We start from the raw sequence: 26,862 nt of genomic DNA on the forward strand, positions 1-26,862 counted from the left end.
TGTGGTCTGTTGCTGAGCTGCAGTAGGGCAAATATTCAAATATTACAGTAAACTAGCCAACCCCACACAGAGCATCTGTACTCTCTTTGGGGCCGACAGTTACCTCTTTCCCCCCCACCTTCTGCCCCAGTCTCCGCTTCCAGGTCCAGCCACCTCTCCTCCCCACCCCCACTTCTGCCCCCACACTTTCTTTCCCCCCTCCTGGGCCTTGCCTCCATGGGTGGGCCGGGCCTGCCACCGCCTCTGGCCTCCGTGACCAGGCCCGCCGTCATGGCGACCAATCAGCCAATCAGGCACATTTGCTGCCCAGCCAATCAGCTGGGTGCTGGGACGCATATTCTAAGGCACACCCAGGAGAATTAATATAATAAATAGCAGAAACCGAGCTTTGGCTCATTGGTGGACTGATTCAGACCCCTTGCTTAAAAGGTCTGAGCTGTCACTCTCCAACTTGGAACAAAATTTATTTTGCTTCTCAGAGTATCTGATTCTATATTGAACAGATTCAGAGGCCACAAAGCTTCCTGGCCAGATGATCTTGGCTTGAATTTATTATCTGTGGTATCTTGAGGTTAGCTCAGAACACCTGTTTGGTGCCAACCACAGGAAAATTTATAGTTGCTTCTCTTTGTCTTTCACTTTAGGAGTGATAGGCTGACATCCAGATGACTTTCAGCGATCTCTCTTTCCCTCTGAAGCCCACTGTGCAGCAAGAAAATATTTTCCTGAGGGTCATTCATGCAAATTAGGACAACTGCACCATCACAGTGCTAGACTGGATGTTAGCCATTGCCAAGCTAAATGTGATGGTAGCAGGCCTCATTTATTTAATGCTATTGGCCCCAATAACATGTAACAGGGTATGTGTATGATGTTTACAGCAAAGAATTTTTCTGTCCTCCTGGCCCTGCCACTTACTAAGTGCTTTTCCTTTTGGCCTTGCCAGCTTCTGTTACCTGAGCACTGCTGAGGGCAGCAGACATACTCTAGCAGGGAGAAGTTGTGGGCAGAGGAAGGGTTTAGCACCCACTCGCAGCGCATCCCTTTTGCTGTTAAAAATTAGATTCCATATTCTGCGCTTCTGTGATTGTGGAACATCCATGTTTAAACACCTAAGTCTGCTGCTGTTGCATTTAGTTTGGCCCTCCAAGGAGGTTCATTCTGTTCTAAATTATGTGCTTAAATTGATCCTGGGTGGAAAAAATATTTAAATATTTATTTGGAGAAGTTGAAGCTCCTTCCGTTCTTAAAATTTGGTAACAGTGAGGTTACGTTGCGTTGCATGATATTATTATTAAAAAAATGCTTTGTAACAGAATCATGGCAAACCTTGCTTTCATAGTTTATTGGAGGTCTGTATTTGATAATTCATAAGGGTTTTCACATAACCATTACTGGGGCGGTGAGCGGGGAGGCAGGATCAAACCTACCTTCCTCCCAGATGATCATTAGTCTTCTGTGTGGTTTGTGGCTCATGTGCCCACATAATCCACTCTGAGTAGCACGGAGCTCTGGAGTCCAGGAAGATGAAGCCTGACCTCAAGATATCCCTAAATGCACTGTGCACGGAGTGTAGTGCATTGAGGGATTTCCCCTCAAGCCGAGCACTTTAGGCACCCGGCTCTGTGTCTGCTCGGGCTGCCTGCCTGTAGAGGCAGAGCTGGGATTGGCCTGTGTAGGGCTGCTTGGGGACATCATCCATGTGGAATAACTGGAACTTGATAGTCACATTGCCTCAGTATATGGACATTTTACATGGACAACTTTTATATTATCTATTTTATATGGACAACTTTGCTTTTACTTTTGCTAGCTGGTTTCTTTACTCCCCCCAGCTCCCGTGGACGAAACACAGAAAAATAATGGGTGTTTATCTTATAGCTGTGTAGACAGCCACAGCTTTATATCATGTAATAATGTGCATGTTCTTGCCCTGCCACTAAGTCACAATACCATACTATATTAACATAATGGTTGCAGCTCTGTGGGGGAAACTGTTGTATGAAACCTGCTACAGGGTATGTAGTGGTTGACATCCAAACTAGAGAGGGACCAGTACTGTGTGAGAAACAGCAGTGCTCCCAATGAGTTTCTGACTCACACAGCAGTGGTGCTTGCCCGGGGGAGGGGGAGTTTCAATGACCTCTTCTTCCCCCAGAAGTGCTCTGTGCTACATGAAAATGTGTCCCTTATGGCTGTGCAACCCTCAAGGACATGTTTTCATGTGGCACGGAGTGCTTCTGGGGCAAGCTGAGGTCATTTAAATCTCTCCCCCCACCATGCAATCACTGCTGCTGAATTAATCAAAGACACTGAGAGTGCCACTGCTTCTCACATAGCACTGTTGTCTCCTTTATCTGGATGTCAGACAATGCGTATAGATAGATAGACAGATTATAGATATAGATATAGATATAGTGTACAACCTGGCATTCTGGCATTCCCCAGTCAAATTAATACTTCGTGATTCATTCATTCATTCATTCTAGAAATTTGTAGACTGCCCCAAACAACTGTCTCTGGATGTAGGAATAGTTCTGGCCTTAATATTAAATTATAAGAAACAGTCTCCTATGGGCAGTATTTTCCAGTTTTACACTGTTTCTCCCATTATTTATTATTTATTTATCATATATCTATACCAATCTATATTTATGGAGTGGTTCCAAGATATTGCTCTGTTTATGAAATGAACTTCCATTCATGGAAGGAGAGTTCTGCTCATAGAAGGGATCCTTCAATGAGTGGAAGATTCCATTGATAAGATTCTTACCTTATGAGAGTCAATAAGATATATGATTAAATAAGGTTCTTGCATGTTGGATTTGCAGCCCAGTCCTATACGTGATTGTAGGAGGTATTTTCAGAACCAAATATGCAGCCTGATTTTGTACATCTTAATAAAAAAATAAAACGAGCAGAGTTACTATTCAGGTATTAACAAATTATCTTGCTTGCAGACCTGCTCTGTTTGTAGATGCTAAACTTTTAATTAAATCATTTTAGATAGAAATGATCTCTTGCAATGTCTGTTCCTATGCATGTGTAATCAGAATTGCAATGCAGATCTGGGTGACTGAATATATAGCTGGAATAAGATACCAGCACATCAGCACAAACCTTCAGATAAGTTTAGGACACATATCTCAGAGACTCTGAAAGTCTTAAGGTATTTGTTGTCTTATCTGGGTGATTCATACGTGTTATCCCAGTGGTGCAGTTTCTGTCTGCCTGGCATTCTGACCCATGCTGGCACCCTACCAAATGTTTAGCCTGTGAAGTGCTGTCCATGTAGTTCAGATGGTTTTCAACCACACCAGGCAAATCCATCCTGTTCAAGTTAACATGGGTGTTTCTGTATTAGAAATCTAGAAGTAGATTGATGTATAGTTATATGGTAGATTTGTACCTAAATGTTCACATTTTGATATTTGTTTGGAGTTCAAAAAAATTCTAGTTGTAAGTATTGATGCACTTCAGTCTTAAGTCTTTAATGAAGCCACAACATATAAGCTGGTTCAGTGGCTGCCTATGCATCTTTTTGTTTTTAAGTGTAAAGTGATTTTCATAATTCAGAGCATAGTAAATATCATATATATTTTAACGAAAGGCGGTATAAAAATGCAAAAAAAAAATAAAATAAAATAAAGGTTAGAACAACATGCTATTGCTTGTCATGTTTTGTATTCATTTAAATATTTTGTTTAATCTCCTTCAGGCAGCAGATGAAGAACTCTGTTTATCGGAGCAGGCAGTCTTTGAACAGCCCCAGTCCAGGAGAAACTGAAATGGATCTTCTAGTTACACGAGAGAGACAAAGGCGTGGTATCCGCAACAGTGGATATGATGTAAGTATATGCAAATCCTGTTTGCTCAGCAATAAGTTGGCTATAAAATGGCTGTAAGTTATTTTAGAAGAATAACGTGTTATTCTACTTGTAGCAAGATAATGTGTCTGAGGAGATGCATTTTAAAGAGCTATCAGTGCATCTTTTCATTAGGTTTTTAAAGATATTCAGAGGTATGATTGTATTGATTCCATTTATGGTAAAGCATTTGTGAGGCCTCAGGTTTAGTTTTTGATGTATTCAGTAGTAGGCTTAAGAAAGGCAGCCCTTGAGGTTGAATGATATTGGTATACTTTATTTTTTTAAATTTTAAATAATTACACATATGTATGTGCTCCACAAAAAGGTTTTGGAAAGTAATTCTGGAACAACATCAGAAGCAAAAGCATCAGAACATAACTATGATCCAGCCAACCAAGATTATTTTGGCCTTAGGCAACAATGAATGCAAAAGTATTTATTTATCATTAAATTTTTATACTGCCTTTCATTAAAACAATCTCAAGGTGGTTTACAAAACATTTAAAATAATACAAGACTATAAGAGTTACACAATAAATTTTTTAATCTGGAATATAAAAATACAAATCTAATTAAAAGTTTATATACAAAATATGACCATAACATACAGAGCAGCAGCAACAAAAACAGCAAACATATAAAAGCCTGGGTATAGCGTGGAATAGTCTAAGGCAGTGTGTATATATATATATATATATTCTTATTTTCAGTCCTTTCCCCAGTAAAACAGAACATAGAATTTGCCTTTTTCACTGCTGCTGCACAATGTAGTTTGCACAGTTTCACTGAACTATCCACCATGATAAAAAACAACAACAACCCATGACATAACAAGTGCTAGTAAGAACTAATCAGCCTACTTTCCTTTCACTGTCTCTACATCTGGACTAAATTTGGTGGAAATCGAGGTCCACAAGTTAGATATCTTGCGCCTCAAATGTTCATGTGTCCGCCATCTTGTATCAGGGTGGATGTCATCATTACAAACTGCAGCACTGAGGTGTCCCTGTGTGTCACTCAATACAGCTATTCCAAATTTGGTTCAAATTGGTTAGACAGTCCTCAGGTTACTGCACTTGTGCCTCAAAGGTTTATGCATCCACCATCTTTGATCAGGGTGGGTGACATAATTACAAACTACACCACTGGGGCATCCCTATGTGTCCAGTCAGCTGTAGCAAATTTGGTTCAAATTGGTTAAACTGTCCACAAGAGTTTAAGTGCATAGTGCACTTGTGCCTCCAAAGTTTAAGTGTCCACCATCTTGAATTGGGGTGGAATGACATCCTCACAATCTTCACCATTGAGGTATCCCTAGGTGTCCCTACAGCTGTAGCAAATTTGGTTCAAATCGGTTAAGCGGTCCACAAGTTAGCTCAGTTGCACCTCAAAAGTTTATGGTTCTGCCATCTTGAATCATTGTGGATGACATCATCACAAACTACACCACTGAGGTGTTTGTGTGTGTCACTTACTATAACTGTCCCTAATTTGGTTCAAATCAGTTAGACAATCCACAAGTTAGCCCACTTGCACCTCAAACGTTCACGCATCTGTCACCTTGGATTGGGGTAGATGACATAATCACAAACTATGCTATTGAGCTGTCCCTATGTGTCTCTACAGCTGCAGCAAATTTGGTTCAAATCAGTTAAACGATTCACAAGTTAGCCCACTTGCACCTCACAAGTTTACATGTCTGCCATGTCTGCCATACACACCATGAACTGGCATGTATGACATCATCACAAGCTATGCCATTGAGGTGTCCATGTGTGTTACTCACTGCAACTGTACCCAATTTGGTTCAAATAGATTAGTCAGTCTATGAATTAGCCCACTTGCGCCTCAGAAGTTCACACGGCTGCCATCTTGAATTGGAGTGGATGACATCATCACACACCATGCCATTTGGGCATCCCTATGTATCTCTACAGCTGTATCAAATTTGGTTCAAAGCAGTTAAGCGGTTCACAAATGAGCCCACTTGCGCCTCAAAAGTTTACGTGTCCGCCATCTTGTATCGGGGTGGATGACATCATCACTAACTACGCCATTGATGTGTCCTTATGTGTCACTCACTGCAGCTGTACCCAATTTGGTTCAAATAGGCTAAGCAGTCCATAAATTAAGCCTCTTGCGCCTCAGATGTTCACGTGGCTGCCATCTTGGATTGGGGTGGATGACATCATCACAAGCTATGCCGTTGAGGTGTCCCTATGTGTCGCTAAAACTGTACCTGATTTGGTTCATATTGGTCCAGGCATTGCTAAGTTGATGGGTGGCGGGACACACACGGGGACACACACACACACACACACACACACACACACTGCCGGCTGATTTCATAAGCCTACTGGAGAGCAGGCTAAAAAACAAGGGGCAGGTTCACATGGTAACTTTAACTGCAGTTAACGCTGCCAGAGGTTTTAACTGTAGTATGCCTGAATGCGCAAAACCCGTTAAGCCTCAAAAATTAACTCCAGTTTGCCCTGACTAACTCCAATTGCGACCTGAGCTTTTCCTTAAGGTTTGCCACAGACAACTGTAATCTTGCTACCAAAGAGTTATGCCCAAACGCTGACTCTCCCATAACCACAGTTAAGTGCTTCTGTCTGACAGCAACCACCTCTCAGAGATTCAGCCCCGCCTCCCAATCCTTCTCTCTCTTCCCTGTTCTATCTGGTAACAGTGACTTAGCTGTGAAATGTAAAGAGACACAAACCTTCTACTAATTGCTGCTGCAAGGCCCTGTAAAGTCTTTTGTTTCCCATTAAAGTAAAACCATTCTTTCTATATCCACTGTGTTTCTATCAATTAGAAATGCAGAGCTGACACACACACCTCTGCAAGCAAGCAACACTTCTACAGCTGCAATCCTCTGCAGTCTTACTTAAGAGGAAGCCCACTGAACTAAATCATTTACTTCTGAGTAATCCCAGAAAGCATGCAAACTTCTCAAAACTCAGAAAAAGAGCTACTATTTCATCACTCTGTAGAGGCACTCCCCACTGCCTCTCTGCCACTGCCCAGGGTGTCCTTCATATAGCCACACCCTGTTTTGGATCTTATCATTACGTTTCAGGCTTAACATATTGTATGTGTGCCATGAAATAGTAGCTGTTTTTCAAAGTTTTGAGAACAGTTTGGAGGCTTGCTAGGATTACTCAGAAGTAATGATTTAGTTCAATGGGCTTTCTCTTAAGTAAGAGGAACAATTCATTCTCCCTGCCCTGGATTACTCGCTTCCTTGTTTGCTTGCTGCTGCTGCTGCTTCTGCTACTCGGAGAATGAGAAGAGGCACTTTACCCCGCTTCTCCCCGTTCCCAGACTGAGCTCTGAGGGAAGGGCTGAGTGAGCAGGCATGGAGGCATCGAGAAAAGTCTTAAGAAGAAATGAGGAAAACACAAAGCGGGGTCGGGGCGGGGGGAGGACTGCATTGAATGGCTCTCTCTGCTATGTCTCCTTTAAAAACCAAACAAAATACAGAGGAAGATGGAGAAAAGAGGAGAGGGAAAGTTAATTGCATTGCAGAGAATCAGGAGGGGACCTTGCATGCCATGTTCACTCCGCCTTCCAGTGTTCCCTCTAACAGGGATTCCCAGATGTTGTTGACTACAGCTCCCAGACTCCCCAGCCTTTTGCTTGGGGATTATGGAAGTTGTAGTTAACAACGTCTGAGACTCCCAGAGAACACTTTCCCCATCCCTCTCCTCCTCTCTGCATGGGGGAAGCAGCCCTGGACTCATGTGTGATCTGCCCCATCACCGCAGTCTCCTAGGAGTGGCCCTGCTGGAGGATGTTTCCCTCTGCTGCCAAGTATTAGTCCCGCATTCTGCTGCTTTGCAGAAAATTAATTAGGAAAACATAGCTAGGAGCAGAGTGAGGAAAGGATTAAGCTGTCAGCTGCCTGAGGAAGCTAATGGAGCATGAAGGACATGCCCCACTTTGAGACCATCACAGCCACTTTGCTGATGTGGTAACGTGTTGTCCATGGCTGGACTGCAGAGCTTGCTAGGATGTCCTGGAACTGGAGTTTTGTGGGCCAGTTTGGTGAAAGTCTGCGGCATGAATTGGAGTTTGAAATTTTAACTCCAGTTAGTGTTATCTTCTGTTAAACTGTATGTCTGAAGATGGCCAAGGATTGTAATGCTTATGATGTAATAAATAAACTAGCTGTCCATTGAAATATAGTCTGCTCATTTGCTGTGGCATTTGATGAGGTGAGGGAAAACTGTGAAACATCACAAGATATTTAACAAATGTACATTTGTGAAAGGATTGCCCATGTTTTGACACTTCCAGTCAGAAGTGATAAATCATAATATGTCATGTAACCAGTATTATGGTCTGCTGCATTCCAGTGTGCTTTATTATAGCAGATATTTAAAGGAACAACCTGCTTAACATTACTTACTTATGTTCCACGACAAGAAAAATACATGGTTTACTTCATTTAAAAATTAGTGTTGTGAGAACAAAAATATTTTAAGTAGATTCCTCCACCAAAGCCCAACCATTCAAGGTAATTGAAAAAAAATGGTCAGCAAAATAACATACATGATGTTATAAATAAAAATGGGCAAATAATATCCTTCAGAGGTTTACATCTCTTGGTAGCCTTTTATGAGATGCTCCTAACATTGCTGTATGACCATTAGGACTTCTCTCCCCCTTTGTAAATTTGTCATGGCATTCTTCTGATAGAGGACACATCTAGTTCTCCTGCCCCTGTTCTCAAATTACGCAGTAAAAGATGATCACGATGATAATTTCTAATATATCTATCAGTTATAGATACATCTGATATAAGGTTTGTGACCTTAGAAGAACTGGTCGAAACTCAAATTTCAGTTCAAAAACAAAAACAACTGTGTATAACTCTCTCTGTTAACCGCGCTTGCTTTGTCCAACAGACTGAACCTGAAATGATAGAAGAAACAAATGTTGACCGTGTCAATGAACCCCGAAACTATACCAGAACCCATCAAGCAAAAGGCCATTCAGAGACATCAACTCTGAGTTCTCAGCCATCCATTGATGAAGTCAGACAACAGATGCACATGTTACTGGAAGAAGCTTTTAGTCTGGCCTCAGCAGGCCATGGAGGACAGGGCAGGCAACAAGATGCTTACAGTTCCACACAGCACTTGCCATATTCTGATGTTGTGACCAGTGCTCCTGGTACCATGTCCCGACCCAGAGGGGGAATACAGTGGGTGCCTACATATAGACCAGAAATGTATCAGTACAGCTTACCAAGACCTGTAAGTGACCTCTTATGTGATATATAGATCTGTCAGGAGAGTACTGTTATTTGGAGGGGGTGGGGTGAGACAAATCTGAAAGAAAATTTCATGTCTTAGCACATAATAAATTGTGTGTATATGAATGGGGGACATTGTTGCCTAGTCTCCTACTTGTACTTTAAATAAAGGGAGCCTCTCTTTTTATATCACATATGCATATCACTCATCTCATGTAGTGACTCCATATTTGTGCTTCTGTGAGTGATATTGCATAGTTGGCCCTAATTATCCACGGACTCTGTATCTGTGGTTTCATGTATCCATGACTGGGTCTTAGAGACCCAGTTTCATTATCCATGGGTAGAAATATAGGCAAAGTTCGCCTGCCCGCATTTTTGAGTGGCCAGAAATGACCCAGAAATAACTTCCGGTGTCATTTCCTGCTGTCATTTTCCAGCCGGGAGCCACATTTTGTGGCTCTTCTTTTTTTTTAAAAAAAAAGTGTGTGTGTGTGTGTGTGAGAAAACTGTTTTCAGGTTTTTGGGGGGCATTGCTGGAGACCTGGAGAATAAGATACAGTACTCTCCTTTTCTTCTCTTATTTCTTCCGCCCTTGCTTTTTTGGCCCTTTTGTGGGGGGTTAGGAACCTAATCCCTCAATTCCCATCAATTCAAGGTTTCATTGTTCATAGTTTCCGTATTTGTGCCTATAGGCGAGAACAGAACCCTTGTGAATAACAAGGGCCACTTGTAGTTTGAATTGAACTATCAACATTGGCTTTACCAAATAAAGGTTCAATTACATGTTTATTCCTGGCCCAGCTAGTTTTATATATTTCTGAAACAGTTATAGGATGTTCTGCATTACAATCGTGTAGTAGAACCAGTGTGGTTAGAGTGTTGAACTAGGAGCAGGGAGACCTGTGTTCAAATCACCATTTAGCCACGAAACTCACTGGATGACTTTGGGCTCGTCACTTCTCTCTCAGCCTAACTTGTCTCACAGAGTTGTTGTGAGGATAAACACAACCATGTACATTGCTCTGGGCTCCTTGGAGGAAGATATCAATGTGAAAATAAATAAATGACAAAATAGACTGCACTGTGTATCGTGTGCATCTTGGAAGGTGCATGTGGAGGTCACTTTGGTAAAAATTAGCCCAAATGTGAGCCATTTCTCACCTCCATGTAGTGCTGTGCTTTTCCTAGTGCTGGGGTACAGTGGGGAGGCCTATAAGAATAACAGAGCCCTGTAAAGCCCCAGCACCATCTTTAAAGGCACACACACAGAGTGTGGGGAAGTATCATCCTCCCCAGGACTTTGACCCTAGAACTCTGTGAGGAAAGTGCTGGGAAGAATACTGTTTCTCCTCCAATTTGCTCTAACTACCCACCTGGCTCTCTCCAGCTGTCCATTCCATTTCTCCCTTCCCACCCTTCCCTTAAGAGTTCACCTTCCATCACTAAAGGAATAGGGTATTGGACTTGCAATAGAATCCACTAGCTGGCTCCCCCTGCTGATATCAGAGGAGTGGCAAAATGTATCAGCATTCTAGCTTCATTATCAAAACAGTCACACTCCGCATAACTTTGCCAGCACTTTTTACCCACAGACCGTCATGGGGCAGGAAAACCTTAATAGCTTTTGAACTGCTGATCAAAACTTCACCAAATTAACAAAGGGTTGTTTTCCTAGTTGAGTCTAAACAAATTACAACAACAACAATTTATATACCACTTTTCAAGAGAAGTTTGCAAACGGGTTTACACAGATAAATAATAAATAAATAAGATGGCTCCCTGTCCCCAAAGGGCTCACAATCTTTAAAAAAACATATAAGGCAGACAACAGCAATAGCCACTGGAGGGATGCTGGGCTGGGGGTGGATAGGGCCAGTTTGCTCTCCCTCTGCTAAATAAAGAGAATTAGCATGTTAAAAAGATCATTTTCATCAAAATTTGAAAGAAATATATGCCTGGATAAAATTTGGACAAAAAAGGACCTAAGTATCAATTTTCAATTTTTAATCTGCTGTAGCTGTAACATTTTTACAAGATCTCCTTGAAATTAGGCACATTATAGATCTCATCGAATAGATTACACACAACCGTTTCAATTTTTTTAGCTCAACAGCAGTCACATTTATAAGCAATATAATTTTGAAGCTTATAATGGTGGAATTTTTCTTCTCCTTTCTACTCAGCTTAACTAGAGGGGCACTCTTATGCCCCTTTAATAAAAAGAAGGACCCATAATGCCATTCATACTTATGCCAGAAATTTCCCATGTGACACTGGAAAAACCATTACCTTGAATGCTCACTCTCTTATGAGCTGGGATACATATCATCCAGACCTTGAAAGGCAGATAGGAGCATGACTAATCTACCTCATTTCCTCAGCAGATAAATGGGAACAAAATATTTTTTCTGCCTGAACTAGATCAATTATGAATCACCCTATTGATTTAAAGATAAGGTATGTTACAGAAAGCCTGCTGGGACTATTCTTGGTAAGTGTGGCTAAACAGAAACAGCTGGTGATCCCTAACCCACCTATACTCTGGGGTGGGGGGAGGAAGATTCCCAACGAAAAAAATATGCATGAAAGATTCCTTTCTTTCCCTGTGTTGATTCCTGGAGGTCTTACCAAGCTAGTCTGCTGCCTTTGCAGACTGTCCCAGTTATCTAGTACTGTGCAACCTCCTACTTCCCTTCTTGAGTACCGATTCCAACGGCCCATTCATCCTGGACTGTTTTTTTTTAGTAATTCATTTGTAACAACCTGATTTACATTTTTGAAGAGTAATTAATTTTATTTGCAAATTTGAATCGGGCATGCTTCTTGTCTGACAAAGGAAAATTAGTAACAGTTCTGGAAGTGGCAAAGCAGCTGTTTTAAAAATGGGACTATGAAATAGGGCAGACTAGAATCTGCTTTAGGACATGGTGGCGGGGCGGAGGGGGGGGATATCTAAAGATTAAGCCATTGCTATATCTTACCCAGGTGTAGATATTTTCATTTGTTTATTGAAGATGTTTCAGACTTCATAAGGGAAATTAAAATATCTATATGTATAACTTGAAAAGTGCCAACATTATTATAATACAAAAATAGAAAGAAATTTCCAGGGTTTATAATTTATAACCAACACTGGTTATACATGACCTTATCTGGTAGGAATCTGAGAAGACAGCCTGAATGTGGTTTCTGATCATCCCTTGGAATTTATTTGAAAACCACTGACATTAAATACACAAGTTCAGACTGCTGTTTCAGTCTTGCTAAAGGTTGCCCATGGCACTTTGAAATTGTTGCACTGGTGCTCATAAGGTATATAATCAAATGTTACAGTTGGAACCCATCTAGAGATTTGCTCTGACACCTCATGACCAAACCTTTCTTACATAAACAAATATGTATCAACAGAAGGAAAAAGCCAAGTATTTGTATGTGTGAAAGGAGAGAACATTAGGCTTGTTCCTTGCTAAATTTTAGGTGAAGCTGTAGGTATAGCTTTTAACAAAAGTGTATCTAAATAAAAATTAGCATAGGAAACTACAAACATTGTACTTGTGCAATATTCTTGCTCTCTTATTACTTGCTAGTGTGAGATACTTAACTCCTATTGAACTTGGTGGCTGACACCTGACTAAAGTTGCACCCATGAAAACAAAAAAAGCACATGTGCAGAGCCAGTCGCCCTGCATCAGAAGTGCAGATGATCACCAGGGCTGTGTGTGTGAGAGATTTCCACTGATCCCCCTTCTCCCATGAATTGCTCTGTGCAATCTGGAAGTAGGTCCTTGAGGGTCATCCAGCCCTTAGGGACCTACTGTACTTCAGCACTATATCGAGTGCGGGGGACCATGAAAACAGCAACATAGGAAACTGACTTATATAGTTTGTACAATTCTTTTTGTGTGTGATTAATTTACCAAAAACAAAAAAACAAACACAAACTACTACCAATCCATTGGGGTTTTTTTTGATACATTTTATCTTGCATGCTAGGAACATAGGAAGCTGCCTTCTACCGAGTCAGACCATTGGTCCATCTAGCTCCTTATTGCCTACACTGGTTGTCAGTGGCTTTCCCAGCCCTGTCTGGAGATGCCAGGGATGAAGCCTGAGACATTATACATGCAAATCAGATGCTCTGCCACTGAGCTACAGCCCCATCCCCAAAAAGACAGAGTGGAGATTTGGACTTTGTCTTTGCTAGTACTTTGAACTTTGTCTGTGATAGTAGACTGACATTCTAACCAGCACTGAGCTATGGCCTCATCCCCATTCCAACACTTCCTATGTCAAGATATACTGTATTCCTGTGTCCAAGTGTATTTTGGATACTCATAGTGCTTGTGCTATTGTGCATTATACCTTGGTTGCACACTTCTAAAATTTATGTTCCGTGAGCATGTTGATATGCCAGCCATTCTAGGAGAATAAAGATTGGTGTCAGAGCAATATTTCAATCTTGCTGAGATCCACAGTTGATAACTGCCGTTTTATTCCCAAGAACATGTGATATTTTCAGTAAGCACAAAAGCTTCAAGATTAGTATCTCATGCTTTCAGCCAATAGGCTGTTGGAGGGAAAGGATAAAGAAGATGTTTCTACATGCGTACCACATGGCATAAATACGTACCACATAGGAGAGGAATGCTAGTCTTGTGGTAGCAAGCATGACTTGTCCCCTTGGTTGCATATGAATGGGAGACTTAATGTGTCAGCACTGTAAGATATTCCCCTGAGGGGATGGAGCCACTCTGGGAAGAGCATCTAGGTTCCAAGTTCCCTCCCTGACATCTCCCAGATAGGGCTGAGAGACACTCCTGCCTGCAAACTTGGAGAAGCCGCTTCCAGTGTGTGTAAACAATACTGAGCTAGATGGACCAATGGTCTGACTTGGTATATGGTAGCTTCCTATGTTCCTGTGGGAGAATCTCTAGGTTTGCTATATGCCATTTTCTGCCAGGCTCTATAAATCCAGCCATGACAGAGGCAGGGTGATCTGATCTCATGGCCTCTAAAATTTGATCTCCAAAATTGCTTTGCTAATTAATTAATTAATTAATTAAAGATCTTTACATTGTCATGAGAAAGATTTTCATGCCTGCAGCAATATGAAGAAGATTTCTCATTAAAATTAAGGAAGGAAAGCTGAAATATAAAATTAATGCTTGTAGGCAGTTTTGTTTTCTGGGATGGTGTTTGATGTTTCCAGGTGTTCTGACATCAAAACATTTAATTTTCAGTGGGGCAGAAACCCTTCTGACTTTTCCTTGGGGGCAGAATTTGGGCAAAGAAGAACATTGCAATTTTGCAATTTTAGGAGGTACTATAAATATTAACTTGATAATAACTAATATTAGAATGGCAGAATTTTAAATATTTTTCTTCCAGGGTGCTTCTGCTGTATTTTGGACATATTCAATGCAGTATCATTTTTTCCTGAAGTCAATAGGTCATTTTTGTTTCCTCTTATAACAGGCTTATAGGTTTTCTCCACTCCCTGAAATGGTGATGGGTTCTCCACCTCCTCCTGTGCCTCCCAGAACAGGACCAGTTGCTGTCACCTCTCTTAGGAGGTATTCTGCTGTTTTATGTTTTAGCTGAAAATGTTGATCTCTCCTATATGATGAGAATTGGTTTTTAACGGCATCAAAGCCTTCAGAGGTATTACAAGGCTAGATTTCCCTCTACCGAAGAGAAATTCATGACATTGCAATCAAGTGGTGTCTGTCATTTCAGAATCTTAGATTTCCAACCTGTTTTGAAACTAGGAAGTCAAGCAAACAAAAATATGGGTTTTTATTCCATTCTAAACCTTTCTGATCTCAAATAAATATATCAAATCAATGCTCCGCTATCCTTTAAAACATGACTTGTGGCCTCCATTATAGAGGCATAATGTCAGATTAGTTGTGCTATAAAATAAGTGAATGATTCATAAACCCTTGTTTTCCTTTTGAGACGACCAGCTGTAGGGAGCACAAAATATATGGCTGGCCTGATAAAATTGGTTTTGGCACTCTGAATGCATTTAAAGGGTTTGTTACTATCAGCTTTCTATCTGCACTTTAAATGCCTAATAAATATGAATCAGTTTTAACATTCAGTTTTAATACTTAGTGCACAGTTCTCCAGGCACTGCTGTTCTGCAGCCTTGATTTATTTGAATCTGAGCAGCAATCGCTTGTGAACAGCACCTTTTAAAATTCTGTTTCCTCACAGCTACCTAGCTTATAAAGCAACAGTTCATGCTATGCATTTCTGAGTAACTGTTGCATGGTTCAGGACGATGAAATCACTTGGTCTTCCAAACCATGCTTTTAAAAAAATGACAGACAAGGCAAAGGCAAAGCATAGCACATCTGTTGCATTTGACTAAGCCCTGCCATAGGAATTCAGAAGTAGCTGAGCTGTCCCGATTGGCTGCCAATGATGTCATCACAGTTGTGCAAAAATATCAGTATAGAGCACTGGCAGTTATGCTCCTCCTTTACTGTCAGGGATAATGGATAGTAGCATTGAACTAAAGCAAACTGTATTTACAAATAAGAACGTCTCTATGAAATTATGGTATTCAGTTATATTTAGACTTTGTTTTATATCCATACCAGCCAGTGCTGTTTGTAGCCTCACTACTCGTGGTTTGTTTTGGTGTGTGTGTGTGTGTGTGTGTACATTTATGCAACAAGAAATCAGGATATATTGTTGGAGTTCAGGGCAAAAGACTTGTATCACAGTTGCAATAAATGAGGTCTGAGGTAATAATAGAGCAGCTTCGATGGCATTGATCAGCAAGAATGTCAAAGCAAAAAGAAAGATGTGATCTTTGCCTGCCTTGCACAAAAAGGCCTCCTGTTTGGTGACTGAGACTGTGTTGCTCCTTGACATGACCTGTAATAATGCCCACGTACTCCAGAGTAGTCCACTGGTCTGCTCCCGAGTAAGGGGGTTGTAGGTTGCAGTCCATATTTGCTTGATGTTGGAATGACGGGTATTTTCAATATATATTATACAGGTCGACATCTGATATTGGCAGCAAGACAAGAATGTCAGAGTCCAGTGGCACTGAACAGATACAGCCGCATGATCATGCCCCTTTTGTCCCAGTATCAAGAGCCCCAGTATCTGTGGCTCCATTGGATCAATCAGCTTTGAATTACTCAGGTGAAAAACGCATGCGGTACAAACAGAGACCACATCTAAGTCTGTATGGCATAGAGACGAGCGTATGAGATCTTGCAAACACCTTTGGTTAGAACTATGTTAAATGATTCTCTGGAAGGCTTGAGAAGGAGGATTAATAAAAGGATTCCCACACACTCCTTCATTTATCACATGCAGCATATTTCTGATGTGGGAGAGGAGTTGGGAGGAAGGACATGGCTTTTCTATTTGAAACACCTGGAACTGGCATCTTTCTGAGGCAGGATCTTGAAACGGATGGTGTGTTGCAATACAGAAAATAGATGGCCGTGTAATGTAGTCAGTTTCCATTGCAATGGCTGCTTATTCTTGAGGGCACTCTGCATTGACCCAAACTGTATTTAGAAAGAGCAAATTTGGATTACCACTTTTAGCTCAATGTGGTGAAGCCATCCTCAATTGATGGTAAATCCATCACATGATTGTTCCCTTGTGTCTCCAACTTGCAAGCTAGCATGTCCTCACAAACTATTCAGATGTGGGTTAGGTGAGGATATCCCGATCTATGATTGAGGAGTTCCCAGTGAGGCAAATCAATTCAAATTGACTTCACCACAGCGTTAATAAGCTGAATATGATCATACACATAGGCCTTTGCTCTGGGACATAGAGAGCAAGTAGGTTCTGTTTGCAAGAAGAAGCTTCTGAGGAGAATATGAACACATGCAGCTGCCTCGTACTGAGCCAAACCATTGCTTCATCTATCCCAGTATCATCTACTCTGACTGGCAGCAGCTTTCGAAGATCTTAGACAGAGGTCTTTCTCAGCATATGCTGCCTGAAATCCATTTAACTGGAGATGCCAGAGATTGAACCTGCTGGGCCCTATACATGCAGAGCATGTGCTTTTGAGCTATGGCCCTAGCAAATCTTTTTGATTACAAAAACAAACAAACAAAAACACCTAAACAACTGATCGTCCCTTCTGAAATAAGGAAACACTGCAGACTTTATGCACCTCATTGGGCACAATGGATATACCTTAAATGTTTGTATAAGCCTGTATGTGAATGAGTTGGGCTCATCTCCTGTTTTACATTGTAACTTTGATCTGCCATTTTCTTAGTGTTCCTGTGTTTACTAAATAAAGCTTTCAGTTGTTGAAGCCCATGTCACCCAAACTCTTGAAGAAGATTAATTCAGATTGATTAGGAAGCTAATGAAATGTGTATCTTCTTCAAAGAAAGAAAGATAGTTGTGTAGCTGACACAATGGAGTAGGAAAGGCAGATGTTGGCAAATTATAGGCTAATTCCTTGTGCTAGCTTGATCATGGGGCAATCACAGATGTCTTTCAGGACTTCTCAATCTCCTGGAAGGACACTAAATGTGTGTTGTTCACCCAACAACTGTCTTTCAGCATGTGTGTTCAAGTAAAGGTGAGCAGAGGAAGAAAAATAGTTCTGCATATGAAGAAACCCTGCATGGGAGTGAGGCTGGGTCCTTCTGTTGCTTGCTGCTGTTAAAGTAGGATTTGTCTGCTATAATAACTATACCATGGAAGTTTGCCATCCTGTTTTTCCGTATTATTGATACACTGAAATGGCACATTAATTTCCCTCAGTTATTTGGAATAAGTTAACATCATACTTTGACGATTGATAACAAAACATGAGCTTCTGAATGAAAGGCTAGAAGCAAGATTTGTTTATAGTTTTACGCTGGAAGACTAATGAATGAAGCTTTGGGCAAATAACCAGAAAGGAAGGAAGAGGGTAGGAGAAAGTGCTGACTTGCTCACTAATTTGACCGTGTTTATTCCACAGCTTTTTCCTGGATTCAGTTTCCTTGTGTTTTATGATTTAACACCCAGTGTCAGTGGTCAGGTCCTGGATGCTGGTCCACACATGGGTAACTGCTGTCCTCTGTGTCTTTCAAAACTATCTGCCCTAGACCAGTTGTCCATTTGCTGTTGCAACAGCTTTCCACACTGAGCAAAAGTAAATTTTAAAAAAAAATTCTATCAGCTACAATGCTGGTATCCATTTGTATTTTGAAAATTATGAATAGCAGTAGATAGTGAGTGGAATAAAATTGCATCTCCACTAATTAAATCACCTTGCTGCATGCCATATAAAGAAGTAATAGTCAACAGTGTATTATGGAGTTCATAGAAGAAGTCAGTATGTTTGTGGAAGCTAGGGAAACACATAGGACATATACTAATGATTAGGTACCATTAGTATAGGACCTTACATTGTGTGAGACATGGAATAAACAGGAGGGAATGTGGCATTGTCTTAGTTGGTAAAAGTTGTGAAACCCCTAGATCTGGCGATATAATGCTGGGCTGAATTAGCAAGTGGCCTTTACACAGTGAAGTTTCCCTTATTTTTCTGAATCTGAGATCATGAGGTGCTAAACAATTTCAAGAGTATTATGTCCACTTTTACTACAAATGTAAAATAGCATCTTTGTAAAAATATAACTCACCCACCCCAATTCTTTTTGTAAGTGCAAAATGTGCTATTGCAGCAACAAATCATGCCTTTGTCTTAAAAGAACTGCCCCTAACAAAAACAGCAGCAAAGGCCACAGACCTAAGTACACTTATGTAGAAGCAAGGGTAACTTAAACCAGTGGGGCTTACTTCAGCATTGTCAATGACATCCTGACTAATGCAGCATAGCTGCTGCTAAGATCAGTGGCTACATTGCGCTGGCTTCTGCATTTGTCATGAGCATGGGTGCTCGTGCACATGAGTGCAAACACTTTCAGAGCTTTCCTGCACTTTGGAAGCACTGTGTTAGAGCAGAAACATCCCTGATGATCAGCAATGCGTTTCCACTCTAACAGATCACTTCCAGAGTGTGGGCAAGCTTTGAAAGTATTTGCACTCTTTTACAAAAGCACCCACGCTTGGGGACTAATGCAGGGGTTAGGGTGACATGATTGCTGAAGTTAGGAGCACCCACACTGCGTTAATCTTAATCTGCATTTGCTGGATATCAGGCAATTTTTTAAAGATTGGATATAGATTTCCTTTTTTTTTTTTTGCACCAGGTTGGTAATAAAGGGCTTGTAGAAATTTCACTTTATTGCCTTAGGCTATGGTCCAGTGGAGCATTTAAGAATTTCTCTTAATTTTAAGCATGTAGATAGTCCCAGTGGGACTGTTCAGCACAGTTTGCATGTTATTCAGGGTATGTTAGTGCTTGTGTGCTCCGCCATTCACGGCTCCCAGTGGCTTTGAAGGCTCTGCCTGTCTGAAGCACAGTAGTCTGGCAGACTTATGGGGCAGTCCACTGTTGCAGATAACTTCTATCAAGAGCTGTTCCTGAAAAGTGAAATTTAGCTGAGTATTTCTGGAACTGATCTATAGTAGGATTGTGAAAACCAATTAATTTCATTATGAAAATGAGGAAAACTGTTATTTTGACCGTGTCTAGTTTACTAAACACAGTAGTTTCAACATGCTGCTCAAAAGGGCTTACTTACTATGGCATTTAGTTTTCATCCGGTACAGAGCTCTTTGTTCCAGTCTTTGAATGGGAAATCCTTTCTCCTCTTCCCTCTCACCCCACACTTTACTACCAATATCATGTTATCCCTGCCTGAAGCCTTTTCTGATTCCATGCAAAAGATTCCTTTTTGATCCTCATTCACAACTTGGGGAATCACTCTGCTAACATTTGCTTGATTAAATAAATGGAAGGCCAATATATATCTAATGTTGAATGCTGCAGAGATTTACCTGTTTAAATATAGTAAATGTTGGTCCATTTAGGATTTGGGAACAACTAAAGGAATACTGTGTCTGATGCAGAAGTATTGATATTTCAGCAGTGGGTTAAATACTACAGTTATGGCACATTTATTTCCCTTCAGTAGTATTGCTTGGTGGAGAACAAGTTAGATGAGATACTATCCTTCTCTAGAAAGACCTCAGGGTACCTGGATGAAATGTGGAAAGAGTCTGTGTCTGGAATTTAAGATGTTAGCATGGTGGAATGTCAAAATTCTGAATTTTACTAAAGAAAATATTATTTCTTTATCTCTATACATCAGCTTTATACATCAGAGCTGATGTAACTGAAACATGTAACCATCTTGGTGGAGTTTTATGCCCCCAAAATGACTTCTGAACAGTTTGCTAGTCTTTTTATACCAACTTTCACAGAGAGGAATAGTTATTATAAATTACATACACATAATGGAGCAATAATTGACAGAGCATTCTTTGAATAAAATGTCCCAGCTTTCTTATTTTCTGGGAAGGAGCAAAATATAACAATCCTCTGGTTGTTATAATCACAAAACTAGATATTTAAGTCAATTTCTCAGTTTTATATTGTATAAAGTAAGGAACAGAATTAACATGCATAAATGGAAGAGCAAGTAAGATAGACTGGCCTTGGGAACATAGAATATATTATAAAATGGTTGTTACTTGAGCACTAACAGCATGGTGGCATTGTTTGGCAGATACAGCATAGAACAGCATCATAATTAAAGAAAAGATAATGTAATAATTACACCCAGTGTTGGTGATCAACAGATCTTTTCTATGAAGATTGCATAACTTAAGTTTTTAGTTTAGCAGAGCATGAAAGGTGGTGGGTGGAGGATAAAAAGGAGCTTCTTCCATCTTAACATATGCATTCTTTAATCTTGTTGGTGAAATTTGGATTAAAGGCTTTCGTGGGTGTGAATTTGTAATTGGAAGCACTGGGCTGATTCAGAATAAGAGTGCCTGATTAGAGCTTTCTAAAATGAGGAAGCACTTTTTACTGGGAAAATAACAAGGCAAAGTTTGAGCTATGATAAAGAAGCATTTTATGTAGCTTTTAAGTAGGGCTGTAATCCTCAAAGGAATGAGTCATCCCACTGAATTTTATAAGACTTCTAAGAGAGATGTGGTTTCAAATAGTATACCTTGACTCTATAGGTCTACATCTGTATAATTTGTAGCTAAGAACTTCATCCATTTTACCAGAAGTTCTCAAATTTTCGTGGTCACCAAAAAGCTTGTGGTTTTCCACATCCAACCAAGAGAGAACAAAGATAGCTATAGCCAAGTTGGCACCATTCCGCCTAAAAAAACATATTCAGGCTTATTTAGATCTTCAGCATTCCTTGGCTAACTTAGAAGAAAAGAATGTAGGGATGCAAAAAGTCTATGAAACCTATGAAAAAGGTTGGTTGCCAGTTGAACCTTAGCTTTATCAATACAGGCGGAGAAGATAATTGGCCCACAGAGCCACTCATTTTGCAATAACGCCATCAAGACATACATGAAAACTGGCTTAGGATGTTGTTCCATTTAGCCAAGGCACATCATACTTTTTTGGAGGAGACTTCCATTATACATTAGTGATTCCAAATGATAGCACTGGAGTCCCAAAAGTATAAGGAACATTTAGCTGATGGTTCAAGCAAATGAAAATGGAACTTCTGATCTTTCAGTTCATACCCACCACCATTGCCAAAGTTTGAAGGTTCTCTTGTGGCCATATTGGCCTGATGTTGGTGATGTGTATGACCACAATCCTTCCCTTCTACAGCAGAAACAGTTTGGAATGTAAAATTATGTAAATCCAAAGGCTATTCAATAATTAAGCATGTGCATTGATGGCGAGTTCTTTTACAGTCAGGCCGATTCTGAATGGTCCTTTTTGTATTTGCACTGGAGAAGCTGTCACATTTTTTAAAACTTGGGTGTGGTGGAGAGGAGGGCAGAAAAATGCTCACTGTGTTCTTCTGCTCAGGATCAGAATGGTTGAGTGTGTGGAGATGTGATAATTGTTCTTGTCCCTTTTTTCTCTTTTATTATTCATTGAGTAAAGGTGACATAAGGAACAACCATTGGAATGTTACCTTCTTTTCTTTTCATTTAAGATTTGAACCCTTTTGGCTATGGGAAGCAGCATATGGGTAATTGTGGCCACTCAAGAGAAGCTTACAGTTGTCCCAGCCAGATGTAGCAGCTCCCCACTGCCCTCAGCCTGGGGTTAATGTCACAAGCCATCTCTGTGATTGTAAAGTGTGGTGTAAATATGCAGCCGTGGTATAAATATTGGTATTGGAAATGGCTTTAAACAGTAAAGGCATCTTCCCAATTTAAACTCTTTGTGTTGCATCTACAGTCATTCCAACGTATGCCTCCAAGAGACTCTGTTTTGTAATATGATGTCTCTGTTTCTTAATTGTTTGGGGGGAATTGCTGTTTTTAGATTGTTGTTAAGTCCCACAAAAATAAATACACACTATTCCCACTCAAGAGGAGTGTATTCATCAGAAGAAGAAGTATAATCTTCTGAAATTTTAAACTCAGAGTTAAAAGGTATCACACCAGAGTGATCTTATGTCATAAGAGGAACATGACTCCAAGAAAACATGTGGCTAGCTTCTAACATTCCCCTTCCCTACGAATAAAGGGTTCTTGGTTGGTTGTCCTTGGTTCCGTTCATCTCATGTAATTTCATAAGCAACATTTTATGCAATTCTGGCAAGCCCATTGTAGACAACGGAGGCTGGAAACTGTGCTGTAAACTGAAATGGAAAAACAATGGAACTTTGTCTTATTAAAATATATTGTTTCTGTTTAACAACTCATGTGTGTGAAGTGTTTTGTTTCAAGTTGCTCAGGTACATCTGTCAGTTTAATGAAGGGCCATAGGGGTTTGGCCTGTTTAGCAGATGGGTGCCTGGAAAGGCAATGTCCATTCCTTACAACTGGCAGTAATGAAACAGACTTTTCAGCTTTTAATTACGCTTCACTGACTTGTTGAATAGCATATTTCAGGCATTTCTGTGTAGAGACTGAAGTGAAAGATCCAGAACACAAATGTTATAGGAATCAGCAGAAACCTCATAGGCAAACCATACTTGCATCAGGAAGACTCTGCCTAGAGGATGAGAGTGAATGAATTTGCTATGTTGATAAAGGCTATACTGAGTACAGATGACACTGAAACAAGAATAACTGAGTTTTTAATTTCAATAGTGAATCCATCCTTCGCTTGAGAGTTTTCACAAGTTGGGTTTAAATCCATTTTTACTGAAGTCATTTTTTAATGAGATTGTAAATCTTGCTTTCAACATGCCAGTCATGTTGTGCATGGCACAAATGTTGCCAGAGAGTCAGGTGCAGTTCAGTGTCACATGTGAAAAAAGTTTTAGAATGACATAGGAATCTTTCAGAACTAGAAAAGAGAGTCTGAGATTGTACTTCTGTATACACTTACTTGAAACTAAATCCCATTAAACTTAGTGGATCTTACTTCTGAATTAATGTGCATAGGATCAGATGCAAGACCACCAATGTTTATTCCTAGCACTCAGAGAAGCAGATCATGGGCACTGACTTCAGTGCACCAAAGCAATGGCCACATCCATACAAGTGCAGTGCGATTTTAAAAGCTGTGAGCAATTGTTGATCCCATCCCTCAAAGAAGCATGAGTTAACAGCACAAAAAGAGCAGATATTTGCTCTTCAGCATTAACAAAGAAAGCCATCTTTTAAAGTTTTCATAGTTATCAAGCAAGTTTGTTATTATTTGAGATTTTAGCTTCAGAAAGGTTATAGCATGTCGTCGAAATACTTGTTGCTCTTAACACACTTACATGTTAGCAGCTGATGCATGCAATATGTAAAAGAAATGCTTCATTGAACAGAAGATAAAGATGGATTCTTTTTCTAACACTTGGCAATGTGTTTCAAGCTGAATGCAGTGATGTGTTGCCAGTGATCTAACAAGTGGCTCCCAGAAGATACCACTGAGACATGCAGACTGAAGAGTGTAGGAGTGACTGACTGAAGAATACATTCATTTGCCAACTGAGGAAAACGACCACCCCACTGGACAAATAAACTGTTTATATGAACGTGATAGAATGCACCATAAAAAACATAAAGGGTATATGATCATGTAGCAATATGTTTTAATGTAAAATGATACAGCCATTAGGAATTTGGAAGGAGCTGAAGTTTTAAATAACATTATGCCAGGTGGGTTGGTACAACATTATCTAAACTATGTGAAGAGCAATTCACACAACAGAGGATGAGCCAGTCAGACCTATATTTTCTCCCCATAATCCAAAGATTGTGCATATTTAATGTTAAACGATGTTTCATACAGGAATGTTTCCCCACCTTAGGAATGAATAAAGACTATAAATGCACAAACCCATCACCAAATAATAATAGTTGCATTGCTTTTCAGAAGTTCTGAACTTTGTTGCAACTACTCACTGCTCGTTAGAATTATCTTGTCCCAATGTGCTAAGAGCTTTCCCATCCATTTAGATATTGAAAAAAATTGTTATACTAGAATTTCATCTAATAAAAATGGTACACAAGAAGCTACAGTCTTTAGTAACATTAGAATCCACATTATATTTTTAGTACAATGCATACAGTGTTATATACATGTACAAGCCTGCTAGAAACCTGACCTGCAGCATCTTGTCCATGGCTTCCATGATGCTCTTTCTGCACTAGTATACACCCAAGAATCTACATCTGCACTGTGCCTATGTTCGATTACACATTGGATTAGCGACTGGAAACAAGTATAATCACTGGTGTATGATCATGATGTTGGCTCCTCGGGGTGTCAAGACCATTGTCAGTGCTGGGTTATCCTCTTCAAACAGGTATATTCTGTTGTGAGATGATTCATCCTGCAACAGTGGCAACAAGGCACTAGATGCAGATACACTCACTCATGCTGTCTTTGGCAAGGGGCTCTATATTGCCAGTGCAAAATGGCTTCACCTAGTTGGAACAACTCTGGTATCCTTTGCAATGTTCCTCAAGATCTATAGTTATGCTTTCTGATTACTAATAATCTTCCTTGTTTCTTGATAGGAAGTACAGTTCCAGCGGTATTTGCCATCCCAGCAGCACACCGACCTGGGTTCACAGGCTATTTCATCCCAACACCACCTACAGCATACAGGAACCAGGCCTGGATGTCCTATGCTGGAGAAAATGATTTACCAGGGCAATGGGCTGATTCGGTAATAGTTCATATTTTAATTTTTATGCCTGTATGTTGAATACTTCTAGTAAATTTACTGAGGTTAGATATTTGGAAGGGCAAATGTCCATGTAGATGATATCTTTATTAGACTACTACTGGTACTGGTTGCAAAGTTGCCATTTCTACTACTTGACTTGCAGTGGCCTAAAGTAAACTTGGAGGATTAAAGAAAGATGTTAGCAGGGGACAACAGGAACCTCTCTTTGCTGAAGTTCTCAATGATTCAAACCATTTTATACAATTGTCTTAATTTAAAGCAGCATCTTTCTGCTCTGTATGCTGTTAATACCACCAGTTCTACAGTGTGCTCAAGCACAGTTCAGGTGCAGTGGACTATCAGAGTTAAAAATCACATATACATAATGCAACAGTTTAAATCAGTGTTTCTCAACCACCGGTCCATGGACCAGTGCCGGTCCGTGAGCTGCTGGGTACTGGTCCATGAAGGTGCCGGTCCCTCACACATAGAGGGGTGGGGCCTGGGATCCACGGAGCCTGGGCAAGCTCTCCAGAGCTCATTTCTAGGCAGGCAGCCCTTGTTGCTGGATAACATTAATTTAGCTTCCTCAAATGAACATTATCCAGCAATGAGGATAATGCCTGGGAATGAGCTCTGGAGAGTTCCCGGTGGTGGCCCCTACCAGCCCAAAATTGTTTTGGGGGGCCTGGGGGTGGGGTGGGGGGTGACCCCTATACTAACTGCTGGTCTGGGAAACTACACACGAAGAATGTACTGGTCCATGACTCCAAAAATATTGAGAAACACTGGTTTAAACAACCAAAAATGTTACATTCTTTTCAAGGTGGATGAGTTGCACACCCTGGCAAAGGCAGAGTATGGCTTGGAATTGGGACTTATTACTAGAGTTAGCCAATGGCTACTAGCTATTGTTGTATTTATTAGGTAGAAAGAAAAGACCTACATATGAGCTACTCTTAGGATTGCTTTAAACCAGTTAATTTCCTGCATTATAGTTACTTCTGTGAAGTTAATTATGCAACACCCATGTTTGTTCTTTGACATGTATATGTGAAAAAAATATGCATATTCATTCATAGCATGAGACAAACGATATGTGAGATTTGTACATTTTCCCACAGGGAAGCAACTTTTGTTTAGGAAATTTTGGTGTTGAGGGATGGCAGCCTTTAGGATTTTGGTTTAGTTATGTTCAAGATGTCTTGAAAGCTTTCAAGTGGAAAGATGAGAAAATCGCTTAAGTTTCTAAAAAGCGGGCGCTCTTGAGAAAATTAGGGTTTTCAGAAAGTTTCCCTAATCAGGTGCAGCACTATCAGATGTGTAAGCAGATTTACTTATTTTTAGAAGAGCATTTTTAGAAATGCTTCTTGGTAAAGCAAGAAAATATATGTTATTTTCTAATGATTAATGTAATCATTAGAAGATAACATATATTTTTGGTATTCTGAAATGTAAGCTGATATTAGAATTCTTCCTATCCAAAATTACTGTCTCTCCCTACAATCAACCAGATTTCACTCTTACACTCTTTTTATGCATATCTTAATACCTCTGA

At 40.2% G+C, this 26,862-nt stretch overlaps 1 protein-coding gene across 5 annotated transcripts in view; it reads left to right on the plus strand.

The window, feature by feature from the left end:
* Positions 1 to 26,862, plus strand: part of KIAA1549L (KIAA1549 like) — a 278,328-nt gene that overhangs the window by 244,281 nt on the left and 7,185 nt on the right. For all 5 annotated transcript variants that reach the window (XM_053306233.1, XM_053306238.1, XM_053306252.1 and 2 more), the window contains 5 exons: positions 3,719 to 3,848; positions 8,786 to 9,136; positions 14,614 to 14,711; positions 16,151 to 16,299; positions 25,153 to 25,304. In XM_053306233.1, coding sequence (XP_053162208.1) covers positions 3,719 to 3,848; positions 8,786 to 9,136; positions 14,614 to 14,711; positions 16,151 to 16,299; positions 25,153 to 25,304 — 880 coding nt within the window. The remainder of the gene's footprint in view (positions 1 to 3,718; positions 3,849 to 8,785; positions 9,137 to 14,613; positions 14,712 to 16,150; positions 16,300 to 25,152; positions 25,305 to 26,862) is intronic.

This window comes from Hemicordylus capensis, chromosome 1 (assembly GCF_027244095.1).
Source record: "Hemicordylus capensis ecotype Gifberg chromosome 1, rHemCap1.1.pri, whole genome shotgun sequence".
In the NCBI taxonomy this organism is placed as follows: domain Eukaryota; kingdom Metazoa; phylum Chordata; class Lepidosauria; order Squamata; family Cordylidae; genus Hemicordylus; species Hemicordylus capensis.